This window comes from Geotrypetes seraphini, chromosome 1 (assembly GCF_902459505.1).
Source record: "Geotrypetes seraphini chromosome 1, aGeoSer1.1, whole genome shotgun sequence".
Taxonomy (NCBI): Eukaryota; Metazoa; Chordata; class Amphibia; order Gymnophiona; family Dermophiidae; genus Geotrypetes; species Geotrypetes seraphini.
In genome coordinates, this window is record NC_047084.1 from 93798787 (window position 1) to 93820841 (window position 22055).

General features: G+C 43.5%; 1 protein-coding gene across 2 annotated transcripts in view; it reads left to right on the top strand.

Annotated features, from left to right (window-relative positions):
• The first annotated feature begins 573 nt into the window (after positions 1-573).
• The window catches only part of EPG5 (ectopic P-granules autophagy protein 5 homolog), a 244378-nt gene continuing 222896 nt past the window's right edge, over positions 574-22055 (top strand). Inside the window, exons 1-5 of one of the 2 annotated variants that reach the window (XM_033935200.1) lie at positions 574-744; positions 4015-4953; positions 11541-11784; positions 15007-15143; positions 18538-18645. In XM_033935200.1, the coding sequence (XP_033791091.1) occupies positions 685-744; positions 4015-4953; positions 11541-11784; positions 15007-15143; positions 18538-18645 (1488 nt within the window). In that variant the 5' untranslated portion in view covers positions 574-684. The remainder of the gene's footprint in view (positions 745-4014; positions 4954-11540; positions 11785-15006; positions 15144-18537; positions 18646-22055) is intronic. The other variant, XM_033935191.1, reaches the window with a different exon arrangement.

A 22055-nucleotide genomic window follows, 5' to 3' on the forward strand; every position in this document is an offset into this window, starting at 1 on the left:
GAGGACAGAGTTTAGGCATTGGTGGAATGAGGCATTATGACATCACAGTCTGAGCTCTAGAATGTTGCTACTTAAGATTTTAAAGTGTTTGAGGCTTGTGCAGATGAAGACAGAGCTTAGGCATTGGTGGAATGAGGCATTATGACATCACAATCTGAGCTCTAGAATGTTGCCACTTATGATTTTCAAATGTTTGATGCTTGTGCAGATGAGGACGGAGTTTGCAAGAATGGGGCAGGGGCAGGAAAAGAACTCGCCGGGTCCTGTTTGATCTGAAGCCATTCTCACTACATGTTTAGGCAAAATCTGCAATCAATCAAGTGGTAGATCAGCCATGCGCGTATAATTTGTAATGAGTAGTAGACAAAAAAAAAAGGATCTACTTATGATTCCTGCCAACCTCAAGATGGTTGCCGAACATGAACGTCGAACCGAAGAACATCGCTGTACTATACTTTCCTTTTTAAGTCAGATTTTTTTTTTTTTTGCCTTTCGAATTAGTCTGTCCCAAGCTGGCGTCTGTAGAACTTGACAGGCCCTTTCCTCAGGATTGGTGCAGCGTCTAGTCACCTGACTCAGGAAGTCCCGTGGGTTTTTCTTACTGACAACAAAACCACATCAGGTTTGACTAACTGGAAGCCGAAGCCGAAACCGACCGCGGGGAAGAGAGTAAGGCGAGGGAGGATGGCGGAGGCTGTCCGTTCCCGGTCGGCCAAGACCAAGCCCAGCAGGACAAAAGTGCAGGTAGCGCGGCAGCCGAGTACAGAGCTGGTGACGTCTTCGAACGCGGGGTCCGCGCGAGTGCGGGCGGCCTCGTGCTCCGCGTCGTCGCCTCCTCCTGTTGTCCTAGGCTCGCGCTCCCTCTTTGCTTCTCTCATCTCGCGCAGCCCTGTTGCCGCGTTCTTGGCGCGTGCCGGGCAGCGGCAACTGAGAGTGGGCGCGCTCGGCTCCTTGCTGGAGGTCCGCCCCCAGTGATAGCGGCGCGAGGGGAGGGGGGGGGGGGGTTGCTGCTGCTCGAGTTTCTCGTGAGGTCAGAGACTCGGGCGCGAGGGAGCAACAGAATGACAGGGTCACTCTGGGTCAGTGACCCTGTCATTCTGTTGCTTAGAGAATGACACTGGGAATAGAGCCTGCGGGGGTGGGGCAGACACGGGGACAGAGCCCACGGGACAGGGACAAACTTTGCCCCTTGTCATTCTCTAAAAACTTGAGTCTAGTATGGATATGTAAAAACTTAAAACATCTTAGACAATTGGCAACTGAATTCAGTGATTAAAAGAAACCATGCAGAAGCTTCTTTTGGAGGTTAATGAACTACTGTTAAATGACATCATTTGTGTCTTGTAAGTTATTTTACATCTTTTCATCGTGTGTCCAGTTGCTCAAGCATCATGCTGGCATCAAGGAATATTTCTAACATTTAATAGATATTTTCCTGTTTATCCACTACACAGTTTAGGTTTCTCTTCTACACCCCTGTCAGAAAGACAATCCAGTTGCCTTTCCAGGTGATGTATAAACATAGGCAACTGAATCTTTGGGAACGTTGCACCAAACCCAGATAGAAATATGAGACTCTTTTGTAATTTATAAACAGTTGTACAGAATATTGTCCCTTTTTATACTTTAATTAAAAAAAGATTTAAATAGAAAATCATAAGTGTTTGAAGCTTGTGCAAATGAGGACAGAGTTCATGGGGACAGGGCGAGGCCAAACTTTGGACCTGTGCCATTCTCTACTAGGAATGATGTCCAACCTGCGATCTCCTGCAGACATTCCGGAACCGAGACCGGGATTCTAGGCTGTAGCAGTCTGCTCTTAGGTTGACAGTGACATGGGGACAAATTTGTCCCCATCCCATTAGAGGGCATAATTTGAGGTTTCAGCAAGGAAGACTTAGGAGCAATATTAGGAAATTCTTCTTCACAGAGAGGGTGGTAGATGCCTAGAATGCCCTCCCAAGAGAAGTGGTGGAGAGGAAAACGGTGATGGAATTAAAAAAAGTGTGGGATAAACATAGAGGATCTCTAATTAGAAAATGATGGGTGTAAATTAAAGAACTGAGGTCGGTATTGGACAGACTTCCATGGTCTATGTCCCATGTATGGTGATCTGGTGTATTTGGGCTGGATGGGCATCAATGGGAATTCCCCTAACTTGGAACATGAAGATGTTACTGGCCATACTTTACAGTAGATATCCTGGTTGGATGGGCTGGAGTGAGCTTGGATAGTAACTTAAGCATTTGGAACCTAGGACAATACGAGGTAGATTTTATCAAATATCAAAGAAGAGAAAAGTTAATTTAATCATGTATTTTTAATGAGTATAACTAATGGGCAGACTGGTTGGGCCATTCAGGTCTTTTATCTGCTGTCATTTACTATGTTACTATCCTCATGGGATCTATCTCGATCCCCATCCCTTCCCTGCAAATTCTGAACCTGTCCCTTCCCCATCCCTGCAAGCTCTGTCCTCATCAGCACAAACCTCAAACACTTATGATTTCAAAGTGTTCAAGGCTTCTACAAATGAGGACAGAGCTTGCAGGGATGGGACAGGGACAGAACTTGGGACAGGGATGGAAATAGATCCTTCAGGAATGGGGACAAATTTGTCCCTGCGTCTGGATAACCATGGCCAGAACCCAAAAGCTGCCCTTTTTATCTATGTTCTGATTAGGATTACTCTCCCCAGTCACATAATGACTGCTAGGAAGAAGCTTGTTAGCTGCCTTGAGGTGGCATACATGGAAAACTAGAGTTTATGTAGGTTGCAGTACTTTTTTTCAGAAAAGGGTCGTGAGATCTTGAAAGCTTATGTGCACTTCTTTTGATGTCCTTTTGAAAGATATCACAGTGTACAAAAAATTCTTAATTCTTAGTTAAATACCATTATCCAAAATATTTTACATACAGAGAGCTGTAAGATTACTTTTTTATGCTGGTTCTAAAAAGACTTTTGTTTGCTAGTCTTTTCTTTTTGTCTTTAAAATCCTATGTATCTATGGAGAGAATTTACACTTCACTACATTTGTTTCTGTAGGAGGATTGCTGGAAGGCATTATCTCTGGATTTCTGGAGTAACTTAAATCTGATTCATAAAGGTGTTAAGTTAGATCACGTACAAAAATATAAAACATGTGCATAGTGATTATGGATACATTTTTATAGTGCCAGTCAATAAGACTTCAGCTTGAGCTTCTGAAAGATACATGAGTAGTCATTAACTAAGAATGTGGTGGCATTACTTATTTTTTAGTAGGAGTTGAACAGGTTCCTGGAGGAAGATTTCATAAGCAATTATTAGTCGGTAGACTTGGTGAAGTCTGCTGCTTATCTTCAGGAGTGTACAATAAAAAAATGCCCCTACTTTTGGGGATCAGTAGGTCCCATGGGTCCTAATAAAACGACTGGCTGTCATCAGAGGCAGAATACTGAGCTTGATGGATTTTAAGTCTGATCAGTATAGAATGTTGTATTCAGATTTACGAGGCCTATATATAATCTATTGTGATGCATAGTTTAGTTGTAATCCATCTTGGGCTATTTTGAGAGGGTGTGAATATAAAGTTTCAATAAATGATGATATAAAAATGTTGCTATAATTTTTTTTTTTTTATCACCACTTGTTCCATTCTTTCCATTTCTCCCTATTCCTTCTTTCCTGTTTTTCCTCTCTACCAAGTTTTTCTTGCTCTATTTTATGGCCCATGTGTGTTTCTAATGCAGATTGATTACTTTGTAAAGAACCTTGGGTTGAATTTTGATTTAAGGAAGATGGTATGTAAATATGTGAGCAAGCATTTCTGGTAGTAAACTTAGCCATAGTTGAGCCATGTGACTATTTCATTATACATTTTTTGGGATATTACTTTTGGCAGTCCAAAATATTTGGAAGTGTCACCACTTTATATAATAATTGCAATTCACATCCTTTTTCTTAATATTCAATGTGCTACTTGTAAAGTATTATTCTGTTTTATGTTTTTTCCACTTTAATTTTTGGAACAGAAAAAGAAAAAGGTTAATGAAGAATCAAGGCAGGATACCCCCTCTGCTGCACAGATTGATAAAAGCCCTCTGTTTACCACATCTGGATACCAAGCAACATCATCTTCTCAGGAATGTGAAGGCAGGCTAGAATGCCCTGAAAACTTCACAGAGATAAAATTGAATGATGAAGTAATTGTGAGAAATGTGAATGAAATAACAAGTATATATCCACTAGGAAGGGTTACTCAGCCAATTGTAGAAAAGGAAGATAGTAAAGACAGTGGCGTGTTTGAAGAAATAAAACAAGATGCATGCACTGATATTGCCGGAACCAAAATGAATAAAAATGTTGGCCTTACAGAGAAAGTTGACATTGAGCTAGATGAAAGTGTTGCAGATTGTGAAACACCAAGGAGCACCTCTGAATCCAGTACTCTCTTTAATCAAGGGTCATCTACTGTACATTGTCAAAAAACTGCAACAGTGATGGAAGTCCCCAGCCCCTCGGTCCTTTCATTAGAGGAGCTGGATCTCAGTTTGCCACGTTGTCTTGAGGCCAAAGAAGTTTTTCATCAGCGACCGCGCTTGAAACCACTTTACCCGGAGTTACAAACTGAACAGCTAGAGGTGAAAAGAACAATTTCAGTGCAACCACTGCTTCACAGAGAGAGCTTATACCCTGCAATTCCTTCTCAGCTGGAATTAGCACCATTTACAAAGGAGCAGCTCAAAATATTTGAGCCCTGCTCCTGGCTGGAGAATGTTGACTCCTACCTCGAAGAGTTCGAGTCTGTCGCTTACCAGGAGAGACATGAGCTTCATGAGCTGCTTATGAACTACTGGCGGTGCAGGAAGCAGCTGCTGTTGGCAGATTCAGAGCTACAGTCCTTGATCTCCGATTGCAAAAACCTGAAAAATAGGCTCTGGAGTTTTAAAGATGAGCATTTAACTGTACAGGTGAGTTTCCTGGCTGCAAATCTTTATGCTTTTTTAGATAAGAAACTTTAATGTGCAGGAAGTCTATAGTTGCATATGATCAAGTGCTTGATATATATTTTTTTCTAGTCATTTCACGACAATTAAATTGAAATGTCTGAAAAGAGTCAAATAATGTGATTTGAAGATCCTGGAGGTATGCTAAGGTAGAATTTTGATTCGTGTAGGTGCTAAAGGTCCCTGATCAATCCACTCTGGAGTAGTGCTGCCCGATTCATTGAACATCCCTCCCCCTCCCAGTGAGGTCTGACATACCTCCAGGGCCTCCTAAAGTAGTAGCAGCAGCGGTAGATGGCTAGCAGACACAGGCTGCTTGTGGCCTGCCCTGCCGGGGCCTTCACTCTGCTGCATCACTGATGATGTCACTGATGACGTAGCAGAGGAAAGCCCTGGTGGAGCAAGCCGAGAACAGCTTGTTCAGAGCCTGTCTCTGCTAGCCATCCACCACTGCAGCTGCTGCATTAGGAGACCTGATGGTATGTCAGATCTCAGAAGGGAGGGGGGAGTTGGTCGGAAAGCTGCTGTACAGGGGGATGGGAGGGGAGGGATAGAAAGCTGATAATGGCGGGGAGGAAGGGAGAGATGCTGCATGTAGGGGAATAGAGGTTTGTCCCAAGGCACAATGCAGGAAGAGAGAGAGACAGTGGGAAAGAAATGTTGGATATGGCAGTGGAATGGAAGGTACAAAGATGGAAGATGAATGGTGAGCACGGAGAAAGAAGAAATTGTTAAATGGGCAGGAGACCCTGGTAAGCGAGTTAAAAGAACAGAACACAAACAGAAACTAGAGCATGGGACCACTATGATTTGAATAATAAAATAACCAGACAACAAAAGGTAGAAAAAATAATTTTATTTTCTCTTTTGTGATTACAATATGTCAGATTTGAAATTGTGTATCCTGCCAGAGCTGGTGTTAGGTCCTAGCTCAACACTTGCTGTCTAACAGAGAGAGGAAAAGTAATTTTTGTTTATACTACAGCGCCAGCCGTGGGGTTGGAGAGGGCAAAGGGGAGTGAGGTGGGTGAAGAGGCTAAAAAATAATGTTTGAACCCCCCCCAGCCAATTGGACAGGAAAATCAAATTGAAAAATTGATTCAGTAGACTGAATCAAAATTTTTTCCCCTGAATCGGGCAGCACTACTCCTGGAGAATACATTTAAATCCTTTAGTGCAGTGTTCCTCCTTTGAAGGCCTGTGACTGACTGTAGGGGGAGACAGTCTGCCGAATAAGTCAGTGCTCAAAGCATTATCTTTGATGCGTTGGCTTACACCTTTACGGGTCAAGTGCTGCTGTTTTGAAAGATGCTGGTGGCAGAGACAGAAATGGTTGGGCATCATGCCTGTCTTTTAGAAGTGGATGGGGGGGGGGGGGAATGCCTAGGAGGAGAGAGTGAGATTCTGGACCTGGTGGGGAGAGGGGATTGAGAGAGAGACTGGTGACATATGCCTTAGGTAAGGGAGTGACTCAGGTTGATGGAGATGGATGTCACTGGTACACAGAAGTCGGTGTTGTAGCCCTTTGTGGGAAGATATTTGTTGGCTCTCCTTTAGCCTTTTTGACCTCAAGTGGCCCAAGTTAAAAAAAAAATAAAAATATTGAAGATCTCTGCTATAGCGCATGGTCCTTCTAATGTTTCATTTTGCTCCTGGATGCAGCTTTACTAGCCGTGATCTGGTGTAAAGATTCAGTACCAGGAAAAGAATGTATTCAGTATGGTTTTCAACATTGGGGGCAATTTATTAGACAGTGATTTGGATTAGAGAATGACATGGTGACAAAATTCATCACCGTCCCCGTCCCCGCGGATAACCGCAAGAAATAATCCCATGTCATTTTCTAGTGTCTATTTCAACCTCGGTCCTTCTACACCAGCATTCTTCAGAGCAAAGCTTGCGGGTCAGTGGTTGTGGCCATTCGTACTCTGATTCTTCCCTCTCTCCTTAAAGAATGACATGAAGATGGTTTCCCGCGGTTATCCGCGGGGACGGGAACGGTGATGAATTTTGTCACCGTGTCATTCTCTAATTTGGATGCGCTTTGCGTATCTAATGTTCTACCTTTTACTTTAGTAGTTTTATGCTGATTTTCCTACTCTAAGGGCTCGTTTTACAAAGGTGCATTAGGGCCTTAACGCGCGGAATAGCGCGCGCTAGCCGCTACCGCCTCCTCTTGAGCAGGCGGTAGTTTTTCGGTTTGCGCACCTTTGTAAAAGGAGCCCTAAAATTTCTTACTGCATTTAAAACAGATCTCAAAACATTTTTTTTTTTTTTTTAAAGATGCCTACCAATAAGTTGGGGGAAAAAAAATGCTTTTAAGAAGCGACATCCCCGTCTCCCTTTCGTTACTTCCCTCTACCCCTCCTTTTTATTTTTATTTATCATTACAATTAAAACTTCCCCCTCCCCTATTACCTTTTGTCTCTAATAAGTCTTAATTTGTCATACTTTTAGGGCTCCTTTTTTCTAAGCCGCGTTAGGGCCTTAACGCGCGCTAAATTGCCGCGTGCGCTATACCTTAACGCCAGCATTGAGCTGGCATTAGTTCTAGCCGCGTAGCGCGGGTTCAGCACGCTCTAAGAAGCTGCGTGGGCTAAAAACGCTAACGCAGTTTAGTAAAAGGAGCCCTTAGTTTTACCCTCTTTTTATTTTACCTCACCTAAATCAAAGATTTTATTAGATTTTTCTCATTTTTAATATTGTAAACTGTCCAGATACATGTGATGGTCAGTATATCAAGCCATAAATAAACTTGAAACTTGATTAGCATTGGAAAATGCTGATTTAATCATCGCACTGAAGGAGGGCCACAGAGTGGAAGTTTGGCAGACTTGGAAGGAGTTAGAACTCCACAGGTTACAGTCAGACGGTGGCAAGTTTGTGTATTTCACTGGCTACCAGATGGCGGTTTTGAAGAAGCTCTTATTTTTTATTTAAAATGATTTGTTTATACACTTCTCCCTCCGTATTCGCTGTTTCGATTATTCACGGTTTTAAGCTTGCTGGCTCCTCCCCCCCCCCAATTACATCAGCTTGCATAGAGAAATCGCTGATTCCAAGCGTTTACAGAGAAAATTGCTGATTTCCAGCACTTTCTTCACTGTGTTTTGCCTCTCCTTCAGGAACAGACCAGGTCTCCCACCATGTTATTTGTGGTTTCACTATATTCACGATGGTTTTTAATAGAAAACAGTGAATAACATATGGAAAAGTTATTTGCGATTTTTCTGTATTTGCGGTTCTGTTAATCCCCTATCACAGCGAATATGGAGGGAGAAGTGTATTGTTAATTCTTGTTTTCACATTAAGATAAAGGCTCATTGAGTAACATTTTTAATGGTGCACAGAGGGTACAGTCATGGAAAAATAAAAAAGAAAAGATTTCTCAGATTGATGAACGATATAGGAGTCTGAATGGCAACAGTACGATTAATATAAGAACATAAGAATTGCCATATTGGGATATAGCGAAGGTTCATCAAGCCCAGTGTCCTGTTTCCAACACTGGCTAACCTATGCCACAGGTACCTGGCAAGATCCCAAGAAGTAAAACAGATTTTATGCTGCTTATTTCAGGAATAAGCAGTGGATTTCCTTAAGCCATCTCAGCTTCTGGTACCATTTACTGATCTTTCCGCTGGTCGCCACTGGTCTTGCTGGTCCCTCCACCAGTCACTTGCCAGTCCTTCTGCCATTGTTTGGCCAATGTTCTCAAGGCTTACAGGGTGCTTCCTCTTGGATCTTTTGACAATTTCTAGTACCATTTTCTGGTCTCTCTGCCGGAAGCCACTGGTCTTGCTGGTCCCTCTGCCGGCCACTTGCCAGTTCTCATCAGCCTTGGACCTCAAACTCTTCCATCTCTTCTAGCTGCTTGTGGGGCCACCGCCGGTCCTCTGATCCCCAGCCTTTTGGGTCCCCATGGGTCCTGGGCACTCTTCACCAGTCCTTCTGTCAATTGTCAAGCTTGAGCTCCCTGGACACCAAGCTCTCCCTCCTTCTACTCCTTCTTCCATTCGCTTAGTCGTCTTTACCTGGACTCACGTCCCAAAGACTCTCCCAGTCCCTCAGTCATCTTTTCCCGGACACATGCCCTGAGGATTCTCCCTGAAGACTCCTTTCAGTCCCTGAGGATGCTCAGACTCTTCAACTCCCTGAGAACTGTTCCAATCCCTCTGCCGCTCTCCGTAAGGACTCTCCCAGTTGCTTAATCTCCTGGTCACTGACACATTTTCCATCAGGACCCCTGTCAGTTGTCAAGCTTGAGCCCCCCTTGGACTCCAAGCTCTATCAGGAAGCCCAGTCTATCAGGCTTACCAAGGGTTAGGCCAAAACCAACATTCCTTCCCAATATAGACAAGCTTACAAGGACAGATCAAAGCATAAATCATGGTTTGTTGAAGTACATGTCGTTACACTGAAATCTGTAACGACATGTATTTCAACAAACGTGATTTATGCTTTGATCTGTCCTTGTAAGCTTGTCTATATTGGAAAGACATCTAGACAACTGAAGACTCGCTTAATCAAGTATAGACATTGTGTATCCACTAATAAGCTACTCGAGCCATTGGTGAAACACTGCAAGTTGATTGGTCATGCCTTTCCCGCATTCAAACATGTAGTGCTTGAACAACTGCAGCCTGGTCCATGTAGAGGTGATATTGCATTTTTTTATACTGTTTGACTGTACCCTGCTATAGATATTTTGTACTACTATTAATTATTTCTATAGCACTACCAGACGTATGCAGCACTGTACAGAGTCACAAAGATGACAGTTCCTTCTTGAAAGAGTTTACAATCTAAACACAAGACAGACAAACAGGATGTATGTATACAGTTAAAGGAAATGGTTAATCTTGTGGAGACTCTCTATTTTGCCTAATGCAAGGGAGACACGATCCAAAATGCTGGAGTTTTGTGGGACGTGGAATTTTTTCTTTGACTGCATTTGCTTTGCTGGCTACAGCAGTGGTTCCCTAGCTATTATTAGCTTGAACTGAGGACTTTTTTCTCTAGTTTTGGTACCATTTTTCTCTTTGCATTGGAAGGGAGTAGATTTTTGTACAGGCAGTTCCTGGTTTAAGAATTCCAACTTACGTCGGACTTGTATTTACGAACCGGGGTCCTGCTTCTCCCTTCCATGTCCCAATGTGCCTCTCATCCTCCTTTTCATTTGCTTCCCTCCCGCAGGTGTTGTCTCCTCTTACCAGCTCCCACCTCCTTGCTGTACTTCTCAATGCTGTGACTGTGGTCCTACACATGGCCCGAAGCTGACTTGGAAGCCTTCCCTTCCTCTCCCAGCATGCCCCTCCTCCTCCTCCTCCTCACTTGCTTCCCTCGCACAGGTGTTATCTCCTCTGGCTGGCTCTCTCCTCCCTGCTGTACTTCTCTTCTCAAAGCCATGGCCACGGGTCCTGCACGCGGCCCACAGCTGAAGTATGGTGGGGAGGAGGGAGCCAGCTAGAGAAGGTAATACCCGCGGGAGGGAGGCAAGTGAAAAGGAGGTCGAGGGGTGCGTTGGGACATGGAAGGGAGAAAAAGGGGCATGTTGGGACACAAGGAAGAGAGGAAATTTCAGACAAAGAGGGGAGAGAGGGGGCATGAACTTGGGACACAGAATGGAGGGAGGGGTGCATGAACTTGGGACATAGGATGGAAGAATGGAGGGAGTGAGGGAAAGATGCTGAGGTGGGGAGGGAATAAAAAGAGAATTGTTGGGCTTGGGTGTCTTGAGTGAGGGGAAAAGATGGTGCACATGGGGAAATGAAGAAAGTGGCAAATTGATGGACATAGGGAGGGAGAGAGAATTATTGGACATAGTGGTGGGAGAGGCATGAGGTACAAATGCACGTGGAAGAGAGATGAGAAGGAGAAATGTTGGATATGGTGGTGGTGGTGAGGGAACAGTGGGACGGATGAAGAACGAAAGTAAGAGTAAACCTCCTATCTGTTCTTTCTAAACTAGAGTAGTTTATTTTGAGGACTGTTTCGTTAATGTTTAATGTTACATACATACAAATTCATACAAGTTACATATCAATTCAACTGCTCTTAACCTGGGGACTCCTTGTATTTTAGTTGCGTGCTTTATAACCCCCATTTCATGGATGTCTCGCCCTCAGAATTCCATTCGTAGAGGAGAAAGCCATTAGTAGATGTGCTGTGGCTTTGTGTTGATGTCTGCTAAAAAGTATTTTGGAGGGAGTGGCAGGATATCAGTTGGCAACAGCTTAGCTTTGGAGGGAGTAAATATTAGCACTATTTTTAAAAATCTGCATGCAGTGTACTGTTGCAGTAGACACAGGCTGATACAGCTATGGAGCTTGCAAAGCTGTTGGTGTCTGTGAAGGTGGATTGTGCCACTAAGCTGTCAGAGCACTTTTTCCATTGGGAACTAAGAAACTTTTGTTCATTTATTATGCAAAAGTGCTTTAGTGAAGAGGAACAAGGTGCACATTGTGAGGCGTGTGTGTTTTAATCGCAAATTTGCTGAGAAAGCAATACCATCAATCAGATTTCCTACTGTTTTTGCTTTACTTTTGCAGGGTGTCTGTGCAGACCAGTCAAAAGTGACAGGTTATCATCATTACCAGACAGTAGAGATGAATGAAACTGTGCTAGAGGAACTTAAGAGGTTGTTCGAGCTGAAATCGGAGCACCTGCACCAGAAACTAGCATTACACTTGTATACCTCAATGCTGTCCCGCTTACAGGTTGAGTTTTGCATCTACAAATTATTCAGTGCGTCTCCATTACTCAGATCTGTGGCAATTCAACAGGGAACACCAGGTGATTAACTCATTAGTCTTTTGTGGCATACTCTGTTGTCTTCTTTTCTATGTTTAGGTTTATAGCTATCCCCCAGGAACTTTATGTGACAAAAATCAAAATCAAAACTATGCAAAATTATGCAAAAGTAAATAACTTTTCATACAATACATTAAATAACAGTAAAATAATTAACAAAGCATCTAAAAGCCTGGCTCTTCTCCTAAGCCTGTAATGTAAGAAGCAACTAAATAGTCACACACAAGGACTAACATCGGCTGCTTACAACACAAGGACATGCTTACAACACGTGCACCTTTTATGACTCCATGCCCAACTTTTCCTTAAAAGATCATTCTTTAGTGTCCCTCCAGACCGGCACAGAACAGATGGGTTTATGCTCCTGCCAGCAGGAGACTGAGACATTGACTTTTAACTGCAATACAAGTGGGCTGTGCAATCCCATCTACAATGTAATGTAATGTAATGTAATGTAATTTATTTCTTATATACCGCTACATCCGTTAGGTTCTAAGCGGTTTACAGAAAATATACATTAAGATTAGAAATAAGAAAGGTACTTGAAAAATTCCCTTACTGTCCCGAAGGCTCACAATCTAACTAAAGTACCTGGAGGGTAATAGAGAAGTGAAAAGTAGAGTTAGAGGAAAAATAAAAATAAAATAAACATTTTAACAAGACAGCATTGATCTAAATACTTTGGAAGGTAGAAGAGAGGAGAGAAAGGAATAGAAGCAGAAGGGGGAGCCGTTGAACAGTATAATTCTGGAGAAATTTAAATGATAGAAATAGAACAAAACAAAGACAAAAGGCAAAACAATAGATAAGATTAAAGATAAATCATAAGCTGGAAAGAAAAATAAAATAAAACTTTGTCTTCAATCCACGGTTTCAGCGTCAGTGATGAAGTGGAGCAAGTAAGTTTAGGAGGAGCGATTGACGTTTCCAGAAAGGGCTTCTTCAGGGAAGAGACTTGGCAGACAGTCCCAGGATGTATATACCGCAGTACCGTGAAGTTCTATGCGGTTTACAAAAGATTAAGCAAAGGTGCAAATTGATTGACTTTAAGAGGGGTGGAAGAAAGAGAATTAATAGGACAGGAAATCCATTGTTGAGGAGAAAGTGATCAATAGGACAAGTTAAGAGATCAAAGCATGAAACTCCATCGCCATGTAAATCTAGCTCAGACAAAACAGAACAATTTCTGGCTTTGATAATAAGAAAATAGGTTTTAAAGATATGTTATTTAGCTTAGATCATTTTAATGCCCTCTATGAAACAACAATGTAATGCACTTCTATCAAAGGACTTAGTTTTTCTTATAAGGAGGGGGCTGTGAAACAACCTGCAGAACTTAAAACCAAAACTCCAAATGTAAAACTAAGAGAGTTGTGATTTGAACAAATTTCTGTACTAAGGATAGATGTTCTCACTGAGGCCTAGATTCTTAAAAAAACCTCATTAAAAAACGACGGGCTGCTACTGCAGCCGTTCTGCTAGCAAATTTAAAAAGTGAGTCATTCTTCAAATAACGCTCATATAAATGAGATTGGGGGAGAATAGCGAAGACTTGCTGAATTTGCATGTGCACATCGCTGGTGATAGCAATGGTCACATGCGCAGAAAAATGCTAAAAGAAAAAACAAACAAACCACAACAACAGAATAGACATCTCTCCTGCTGCCACACAACACCCCCCTGCTGCAGCTGGAGAGATGTCCACTCTCTTCTGCCGCCAAGCATGTTTTCCAGCAATAATTTCTTGTGCTTCAGCCACAGCTTCGCTCTGCTATTTATAAAGGAGTCTTAACTTGGCTCCTCCTTCTCCGTCTGATACTCCTTTGTTTCGTTCTCTGATATCAACTTTCTTAAATGTGAGAAGATCATCCACTTGTCCCAGCGTTTTTCCTGAACCTTCCGCTCTCCACTGCCTGTAGATTCCGGCTCCGTCCCTGGCCGTAGCTCCTCATCACATGTGAATGTGGTTTCTTTTGTATCCCGTCCCCTTGCTATGTGCAGATCTTCTTTTTCCTGGACTATAGTTCCAAAGGAAGATAAAAGTGAGCAGGTGGCTCCTTGTGAAATTGCCAGAGCGCCACTATTATTTCTCCTGATGCTTGGAGTAAGATACTTGGAACTCAGTGCCTGCTTTCCCTGTCTTACTGAGATGGGACAGAGGTTTAAAAAACTTAGTAGTGCAATGTGTGTGCTTCACAAAGTAGGATCTGACTATCCATGTCTTGTATGCTACTAGTAATTCCCACACTCTGGATAATTATACTATAGCCAGGAAGGAGAGAGGTATGTGTGATTATAGATGTGCTGGAAACAGAGGTCTCTGTCACCCCCCCTACTTCGAGATTCTCATTGGTTACTAGTCTCTCATAGAACAACTTAAAAGATTCTTCTCTTAGTCTTTAAGATCAAGATTTCTCATCTGCCTGCCTTCCTAGATAAATATCTCATCCCACATACCCCAAGGCCCTCGGGTCCACTAACCAGAATCTATTAACAGTCCCTTCCATCAAGGATTTATATTATACTAGAAACACAATTTTCTCTGTTGTCGCGCCCTCTCTCTGGAATGCAATGCCATCGAACCTTCACTCTGAAAATTCCCTAAACAAGTTTAAAACGCACCTTAAGACATTCCTCTTTAAAGACGCTTATCTAAATTCCAATTGAGCTCCCAAATAAAAACTCGGGAAAATAAAAACACTTTCAGGAAGCGGTACCCCATTTTTATTTTTTTTTTTTCCTCTTGTTTTATCCTTCCCTTCCTTTTATTTTCATATATACAATGTAATTAAAAAGCTTCCCCTTCCCCTTTCTTTCCTTTTGTTCCATACCCATTGCAATCAAGTCTTTGTTTTGATTTCAATCCCCCTATTTTTATTTAGACTTTTTTTTTGTTATACATAACTTTAATATTTTAATTTATTTATTACTTTTTGTTATTGTAAACTGACCAGATACTTGTGATAGTTGGTATATCAAAATTATTAATAAACTTGAACTTGAAACTTATCCTTAAGAATAACTGCTGGTGTTTCTTCTTGCTGTGGGTTCTGAGATGTGGAGATCTGAATATCCAGCCAGTGGTGACTCTTCAGTGGAACACTAGGTTCAGGTCTGAAGACACATTGGTTGGGAAACACTAGGTTTTTAACCCTTTTATTATTTATTTATGCATTAACTGCTTATTTTGTTTATTTGCTGCAGCTTCTAAAAACCTAGAAAGCCTTCATTCGGACCTGGGCCATCTGAAAGAATGTATAAGCGTTCTCTTCAGTTTCACACGCAGAGTCATTGAGGAAGCACAGTTTCATGATGATATTCATCTGTGGCTACAGAGATTGGTAAGGCCCCCCACCAAAAAAGATGAAATAGTGCTAGATTAGAAACAAGGCACTAGTTGAAGGCAGGTAGCTAAAAGATCTGATCCGAGAGCCTCATTAGGTTGGGACACAAGAGTCCTCATTCTGAACTTGGTTGATAGATGGTCTGAACTTAACCACAGTTTTTGTTTTTGCATTTATAAATCACTAGCTGATGCCCCGGCGTTGCACGGGTATTTAATTATAGCAATAACACTGTAAATGGATTCAAATAAAGATACTTTATAGTGGTGAATGAAATTATTTTTTTACAGCTTAAAAAAAAGTACAATATTCAAATTATAATGTGAAATATTTGACAAATGAATACAATACAACAAACGCAAAACGTGATTATAAACAACATTTTTAGTTTCACCTCCTGGAGCAAGAACATATAAATTCTTGGGTGAACCCACCCTTGAGCAAGCAACATAGAGTTGTGGGCCGCGAGACCCCCAGAACATATCACCCCAGGTAGTGAGGGATCTGCATACCAAGTTTCGTTCAAATCGGTCAAGCCGTTTTTGAATTACTGTGAGAATGGCAGCTTTTTACATTTTTTCCATTGACATGAATGGGTGAAATCTGATTTTCTGTTTGTAGCTCCGCCCACGTGTGCAGGTGGGCCGCGAGACCCCCAGAACATATCACCCCAGGTAGTGAGGGATCTGCATACCAAGTTTCGTTCAAATCGGTCAAGCCGTTTTAGAATTACTATGAGAATGGCAGCTTTTTACATTTTTTCCATTGACATGAATGGGTGAAATCTGATTTTCTGTTTGTAGCTCCGCCCACGTGTGCAGGTGGGCCGTGAGACCCCAGAACATATCACCCCAGGTAGTGAGGGATCTGCATACCAAGTTTCGTTCAAATCGGTCAAGCCGTTTTTGAATTACTGTGAGAATGGCAGCTTTTTACATTTTTTCCATTGACATGAATGGGTGAAATGCGATTTTCTGTTTGTAGCTCCGCCCACGTGTGCAGGTGGGCAGCGAGACCCCCAGAACATATCACCCCAGGTAGTGAGGGATCTGCATACCAAGTTTCGTTCAAATCGGTCCCACAGCTTTTTACATTTTTTCCATTGACTTGAATGGGTGAAATCTGATTTTCTGTTTGTAGCTCTGCCCATGTGTGCAGGTGTGCCACGCCCCAGAACATATCACCCCAGGTAGTGAGGGATCTGCATACCAATTTACGTTCAAAGCGGTCCCACAGCTTTTTACATTTTTTCCATTGACTTGAATGGGTGAAATCTGATTTTCTGTTTGTAGCTCCGCCCACGTGTGCAGGTGGGTCGCGAGATCCCCAGAACATATCACCCCCGGTAGTGAGGGATCTGCATACCAATTTTCGTTCAAATCGGTCCCACAGCTTTTTACATTTTTTCCATTGACTTGAATGGGTGAAATCTGATTTTCTGTTTGTAGCTCTGCTCACGTGTGCAGGTGGGCCGCGAAACCCCAAGAACATATCACCCCAGGTAGTGAGGGATCTGCATACCAAGTTTCGTTCAAATCGGTCCCACAGCTTTATACATTTTTTCCATTGACTTGAATGGGTGAAATCTGATTTTCTGTTTGTAGCTCCGCCCACATATGCAGGTCGGCCGCGAGAACCCCAGAACATATCACCCCCGGTAGTGAGGGATCTGCATACCAGTTTTCGTTCAAATCGGTCCCACAGCTTATTACATTTTTTCCATTGACTTGAATGGGTGAAATCTGATTTTCTGTTTGTAGCTCCGCCCACGTGTGCAGGTGGGCCGCGAGACCCCCAGAACATATCACCCCAGGTAGTGAGGGATCTGCATACCAAGTTTCGTTCAAATCGGTCAAGCCGGTTTTGAATAACTGTGAGAATGGCAGCTTTTTACATTTTTTCCATTGACATGAATGGGTGAAATCTGATTTTATGTTTGTAGCTCCGCCCACGTGTGCAGGTGGGCCGCGAGACCCCCAGAACATATCATCCCAGGTAGTGAGGGATCTGCATACCAAGTTTCGTTCAAATCGGTCAAGCCGTTTTTGCGTGATTGCGGCACATACACACACACACACACACATACATACACACATACATACCTCCGATTTTATATTTATAGATTCAGTTTCATACTTACAAAACCAAAATCCACTTACCGTATTTTTCGGACCATAAGACGCACTTTTTCCAACCCCAGAAAGAGGGTGGAAAAGGGGGTGCGTCTTATGGACCGTATACACCGCGTGCCCCCCCCCCCCGGTACCTTTTTAAAGTGGTAGTGGTCCAGTGCGGTCTCCTGCTGGATGTCTGCCTTTTTGCAGAGTGATGCACAATGCCTGCTCCTGCGCCGCGATTGGGTGTGATTGGGTGGTTTAACTGCAGCGGCGCAAGCGTACCTTCCCCATCCCCACCCCTCCAGCATTTTGCACGCGTGTGTGCCACACACATTGAGGGGGAACCGGCAATGGCTATGAGCCTGCTGGACATCCGGAAGCTAAAAGGTAGCCGACTTGTGGGCCGAGCTCCAGCGTCGGGGCCTAGACTGCCGAGGGCTGAAGGCCGAGTTGACACAGCAGCTGAAGGAAGCATTGGATGCTAAATTGTTAGCGGGAAATTCTGGCGCGGAGGAGATGACAGGACGAGCTGGGCGACAAGAATCACAGCACGACGGGGGATGAGGATGATGGAGAGCCGGCATTTCGTCTAGAGGGAGAAGGCCAGGAGCTGGAGCAGATCTGGTAGCTCTGAATTCAGAAAAGGGCACAGACGACTAGAAATCAGAGCGGACCACAGGGGAGTGTGAGCCAAATGCAGAGATTTGAGAGAGGAAACCAAAGGACCGGACACAATCCCCTGCCAAGCTCAAGACTTGTTTGACACGACCCCTGGGGTTGCGTGATCCGGGCATGAATGGTGGGCAGGAAGCAGAGAACCAGCTCAGAGAGGAGGCACAGTGAGGAAGAGGAAGATGCAGAGGAGGTGAGCATTGTGCTTTGCTCTGCAAAGAGGCAGCCATCCAGCAGGTGACCACTTTAAAAAGGTATGGGGGTGCTGGGGGAGGACTGTGGATGGCTTTGGCCTTTGGCCTGCAGGTTGTTTCGGGATGCAGGCTTCCCAGCACCAGACCACCAGACGCACCTACGTGTAAAGGAGGAAAAACCAAGAAGAAAAAAAATTCTCAACCAAATTTTTTTTTCTTGGTTTTTCCTCCTCTACAGGTGGGTGCGTCTTATGGTCCGGTGCGTCTTATGGAGCGAAAAATACGATAAAAATAATTATAGCACAGAACAACAAATTAAAACACCCCAATAAAAATACGTTATCACTAATAGGTAAAGAATTTCATTCATTAGTGTGGTCTAGCAGGTTGTGGTTTTTCTTTGTTTAGGTGTCAGTCTTACAAAATGTTGGCTGTCCAGGGGACCATCTCTTTCTTTTGAATCATATCCTTCGATGCCCAGCAGGTGTCAGTCAGTGGGCTGTGCCATTCATTCAGGTAAGATTTATTCAGCTAATATCCAGACTTCTGTGAAATAACACTATTATTACAAATGTCATGCTTTTGTAGACTAAATGTAAGCGGATTTACTGATGAAAGAATTTTAAAGAATGCTTAAAGAATGCACACTGTATAATTGCTCATCTTCCTTTTCATCCAAACAGAGAACTAATGGTTATGGTTCAAAATTTAGATTAAATCACATAGCGCCATGATCACCGAACTCCTAGGTTGTCCTCTATCATCAGAGACACAGTTTATCAGTATCACGATCTAAAATCTGTTTACTTGTAATCTGTACCAGTGTTTTTTAAAAATCTTTTCAAGCCAAGGCACAGGAGCATGCTTACAAATGAGCAGGAGCTGGAATTATTGCCAAAGAATTAGTGCTTCGATATACATCCACACTTAACTGCACTAATGAACATCAGTTATAATCTTATTGATTTTCATCTATAGAGATATGTGTGGCTTGCACATAAACAGCAGCCCCACATATAAAGATAAGAAATTTCTATATTTCTATATCTAATATAATAAAGCCCTAATAAAGCCCTTTATATATATAAAGGGTGATTGATCGATGGAATGGTCTCCCACGTCAGGTAGTCGAGGCAAGTACCACGCTAAACTTCAAGAGACGATGGGACAGACAGATGGGGTCGCTCCAGAGGAATGTATGTGTGTGTATATATATCTAATATAATAAAACGCTAGGCTGCACATGTGCACTCCCATCGCGTGGGTCCGTTTTCTGTGAGCTGTAGCGACTTACGGTTCTTTGAAAGACGCAGCGGTGGCTACTCTCACGATCCCCGCCTGTGTCGGACTTTCGACGCAGGTGGGGATAATGAGAGGAGCCACCGCCGCGTCTTTCAACTAAAAAAAAAAATACGGCAAGGCGGATGTCAGCCGCGGCGGCTGTTGGTGGCTGCAGGCCGCGGCAGCTGTAGCCCGCCACGGCCGAGCACGGAGACGGGCCAAAGTTTTTTTCAACTTCTCAAAGACGCTGCAGCGGCTCCTCCCACGAGCCACTCCTGCGTCGGAGAAGGCGGCGATCATGAGAGGAGCCGCCGGGAAGTTACACTGCTGGGGGCTCGGGCTGTTAGGTCTGTGCAGGCTCCTCTCGCGGTAAATAGAGGGAGAGGGAATGCTGCGGCTGCTAGACAGGGAAGTAGGGAAGGAGATAGGAAGAAAGACACAGGGACAGGGAGAGAGACAGAAAGACAGACAGACAGATAAAGGGGCCAGGGAGGGAGAGAGACAGAAAGAAAGACAGCGGGAGGAAGAGAGACAGAAAGAAAAAAACAGGGGTATGGAGAGAAACAGAAATAAAGACAGACATATATTCTACCACCAGGGGGAGGAAGGGAGACAGAAAGAAAAGAAGAAAGACATAGGGACAGGGAGAGACACAGAAAGACAGACAGACAAAGGGGGCCAGGGACAGAGACAAACAGAAAGAAAGACAGCAGGACAGAGAGAGAGAGAGACGGAGGCTCCAGACCAAAAAGAACCAGATCAAAACAAGACAAATGAACAAAATAGTAAATAAAAATACAAAGCAAGCAAACCCCTCCCCCCCAAAAAAAACCCCCAACCAAACAAAATAAGATAAGTGGGGTGAGGAGGGCACCACAGCTGATGACTTAGCCCAGGTCATCTTGGTGTGGCTGAAATATCCCACAGTCCATGGAGAATGCCTGTTACAGGTATGCAGCTATATTTTCATCAACTAAAAGCACTGCATCTTGCAACAGCCAATTCACCACCCTACCCTAACACTTGTATCTTCCAAGTTATCAGTTGCTTATTAGACCACAAGGCTTCTCTTTTTTTATCACACAATACGCATCAATATTATTTTCCACAGTCACATTAAAAATCAACTGTTCCTTCGTGATCATATAAAGTATATCCACCGGAGCCATTCTTATTTCTACCCTCCTCCCAAGCTTCTCCATTGAGCCCACATTTACCTTTAAAAGTTTCAAAAACATCCAGGGGGCTGTAATCGTCATCTTCAAATTCGCCTGCTTCTGCTTCAAAATCTCAACTGGCTCATCCCCGATATACCTGTCATACCACTTTGCGTTCCCAAGTACCAAACGCACACGCAATGTCTATCTATTTGCCTACCCATCTCCAAAGGGATGCATCTACAGGAAATTCCTTGACAGAACTCTCTCTTTCCAAGCTGGCAGATGGAATGATTGCCTTACCTCCCTCATCTCATCTGCTCCATCCTACCAATCCTTCGGGAAATCTCTTAAATCTTACCTCTTTGATAAATTTTTCTAACCCCTTCCCTCCCGGCCAAACGGACCAAACTTTAATCATCTCTCTTCCTCCCCCGGTCTTTCCCTTTCCTCCCCCCCTCAATCCAACGTACTTCCTTTCCTCCGGCTTCTCCTTCCCCTCTCGGTACTCTCCTGTAATTAAAACTGATTACCATTATACTTGACAATTAATTCTCCATATCTTTGCTGTATATGTACAGTCTCTTGCATTGTGAACCGCTCTGAACTATTTGTGGTATTGCGGTATACAAAAATAAAGTTATTATTATTATTATTATTATTTAAAACATCAAAGAATAGGGGGCAGCGTTCCATTGTGGATTAGTAAAGGGCTAAAACATAGGCAATAGATTAGGAGTGAATGACCATTTTTGTTGATGGCAAAGGTCCATATTGGGGTGTTACAAGTATCGTTCTTTAGCACTCTCCAGACCAGTAGAGGTTAACTTTACGATTGGGTATATATCTAATCATGACCAGCAGGTGGAGACTGAAAACAAAACTTTGGGACAGTATATCCTAGCCCCTCCTCTCTATTTCCCCCAGTCTTCTTTCAGTCTCCAGCAGGTGTTGAGTGATCTGTACCCATCTCCCTTGGTAGGGCTGTTGGAATTTGTTTAGAGGTTTATTGTCCCTGTTTTTAGCCGGACGGAGCTTGGACGGACTCTGTTTGGGGGTTCGTCCGACCTCGGGGGTGTCAAACCCGGCGGGTCACGAGCGGGGTCCCTCCCCCCACTTCCTCCACCTCCCCATATTTTTTTAGAGGAGCCTCAGCAGTAAGCCTTGCCCCCTAAATCAAGCAAGGCATATTGCTTCGAGAGCCTGTGGAGTCTGTTCTGTAAAAAAAAATAAAAAAAAAAATCCTGAGGTAGTGCTGGTCTGGAGGGTTGTATCCCTTTAAGAAAACTGTATTTTACTGTATTTTTTCAACTAACCGGCACTTTTTTACAGCTAGGTCGCGTATGGAGCAATGAGCACTTCTAAAGGGAAAAAGTGCTCATTGTGCTCCAGACGCGAGGCACTCGCGGCCGGCCTGTGCAAGCGGTGTTCAGGCCGGTGCGGTGGAGGAGCTCCGTCGGCAGCGGCTGCAGGCGCCCAGAGCTCCCC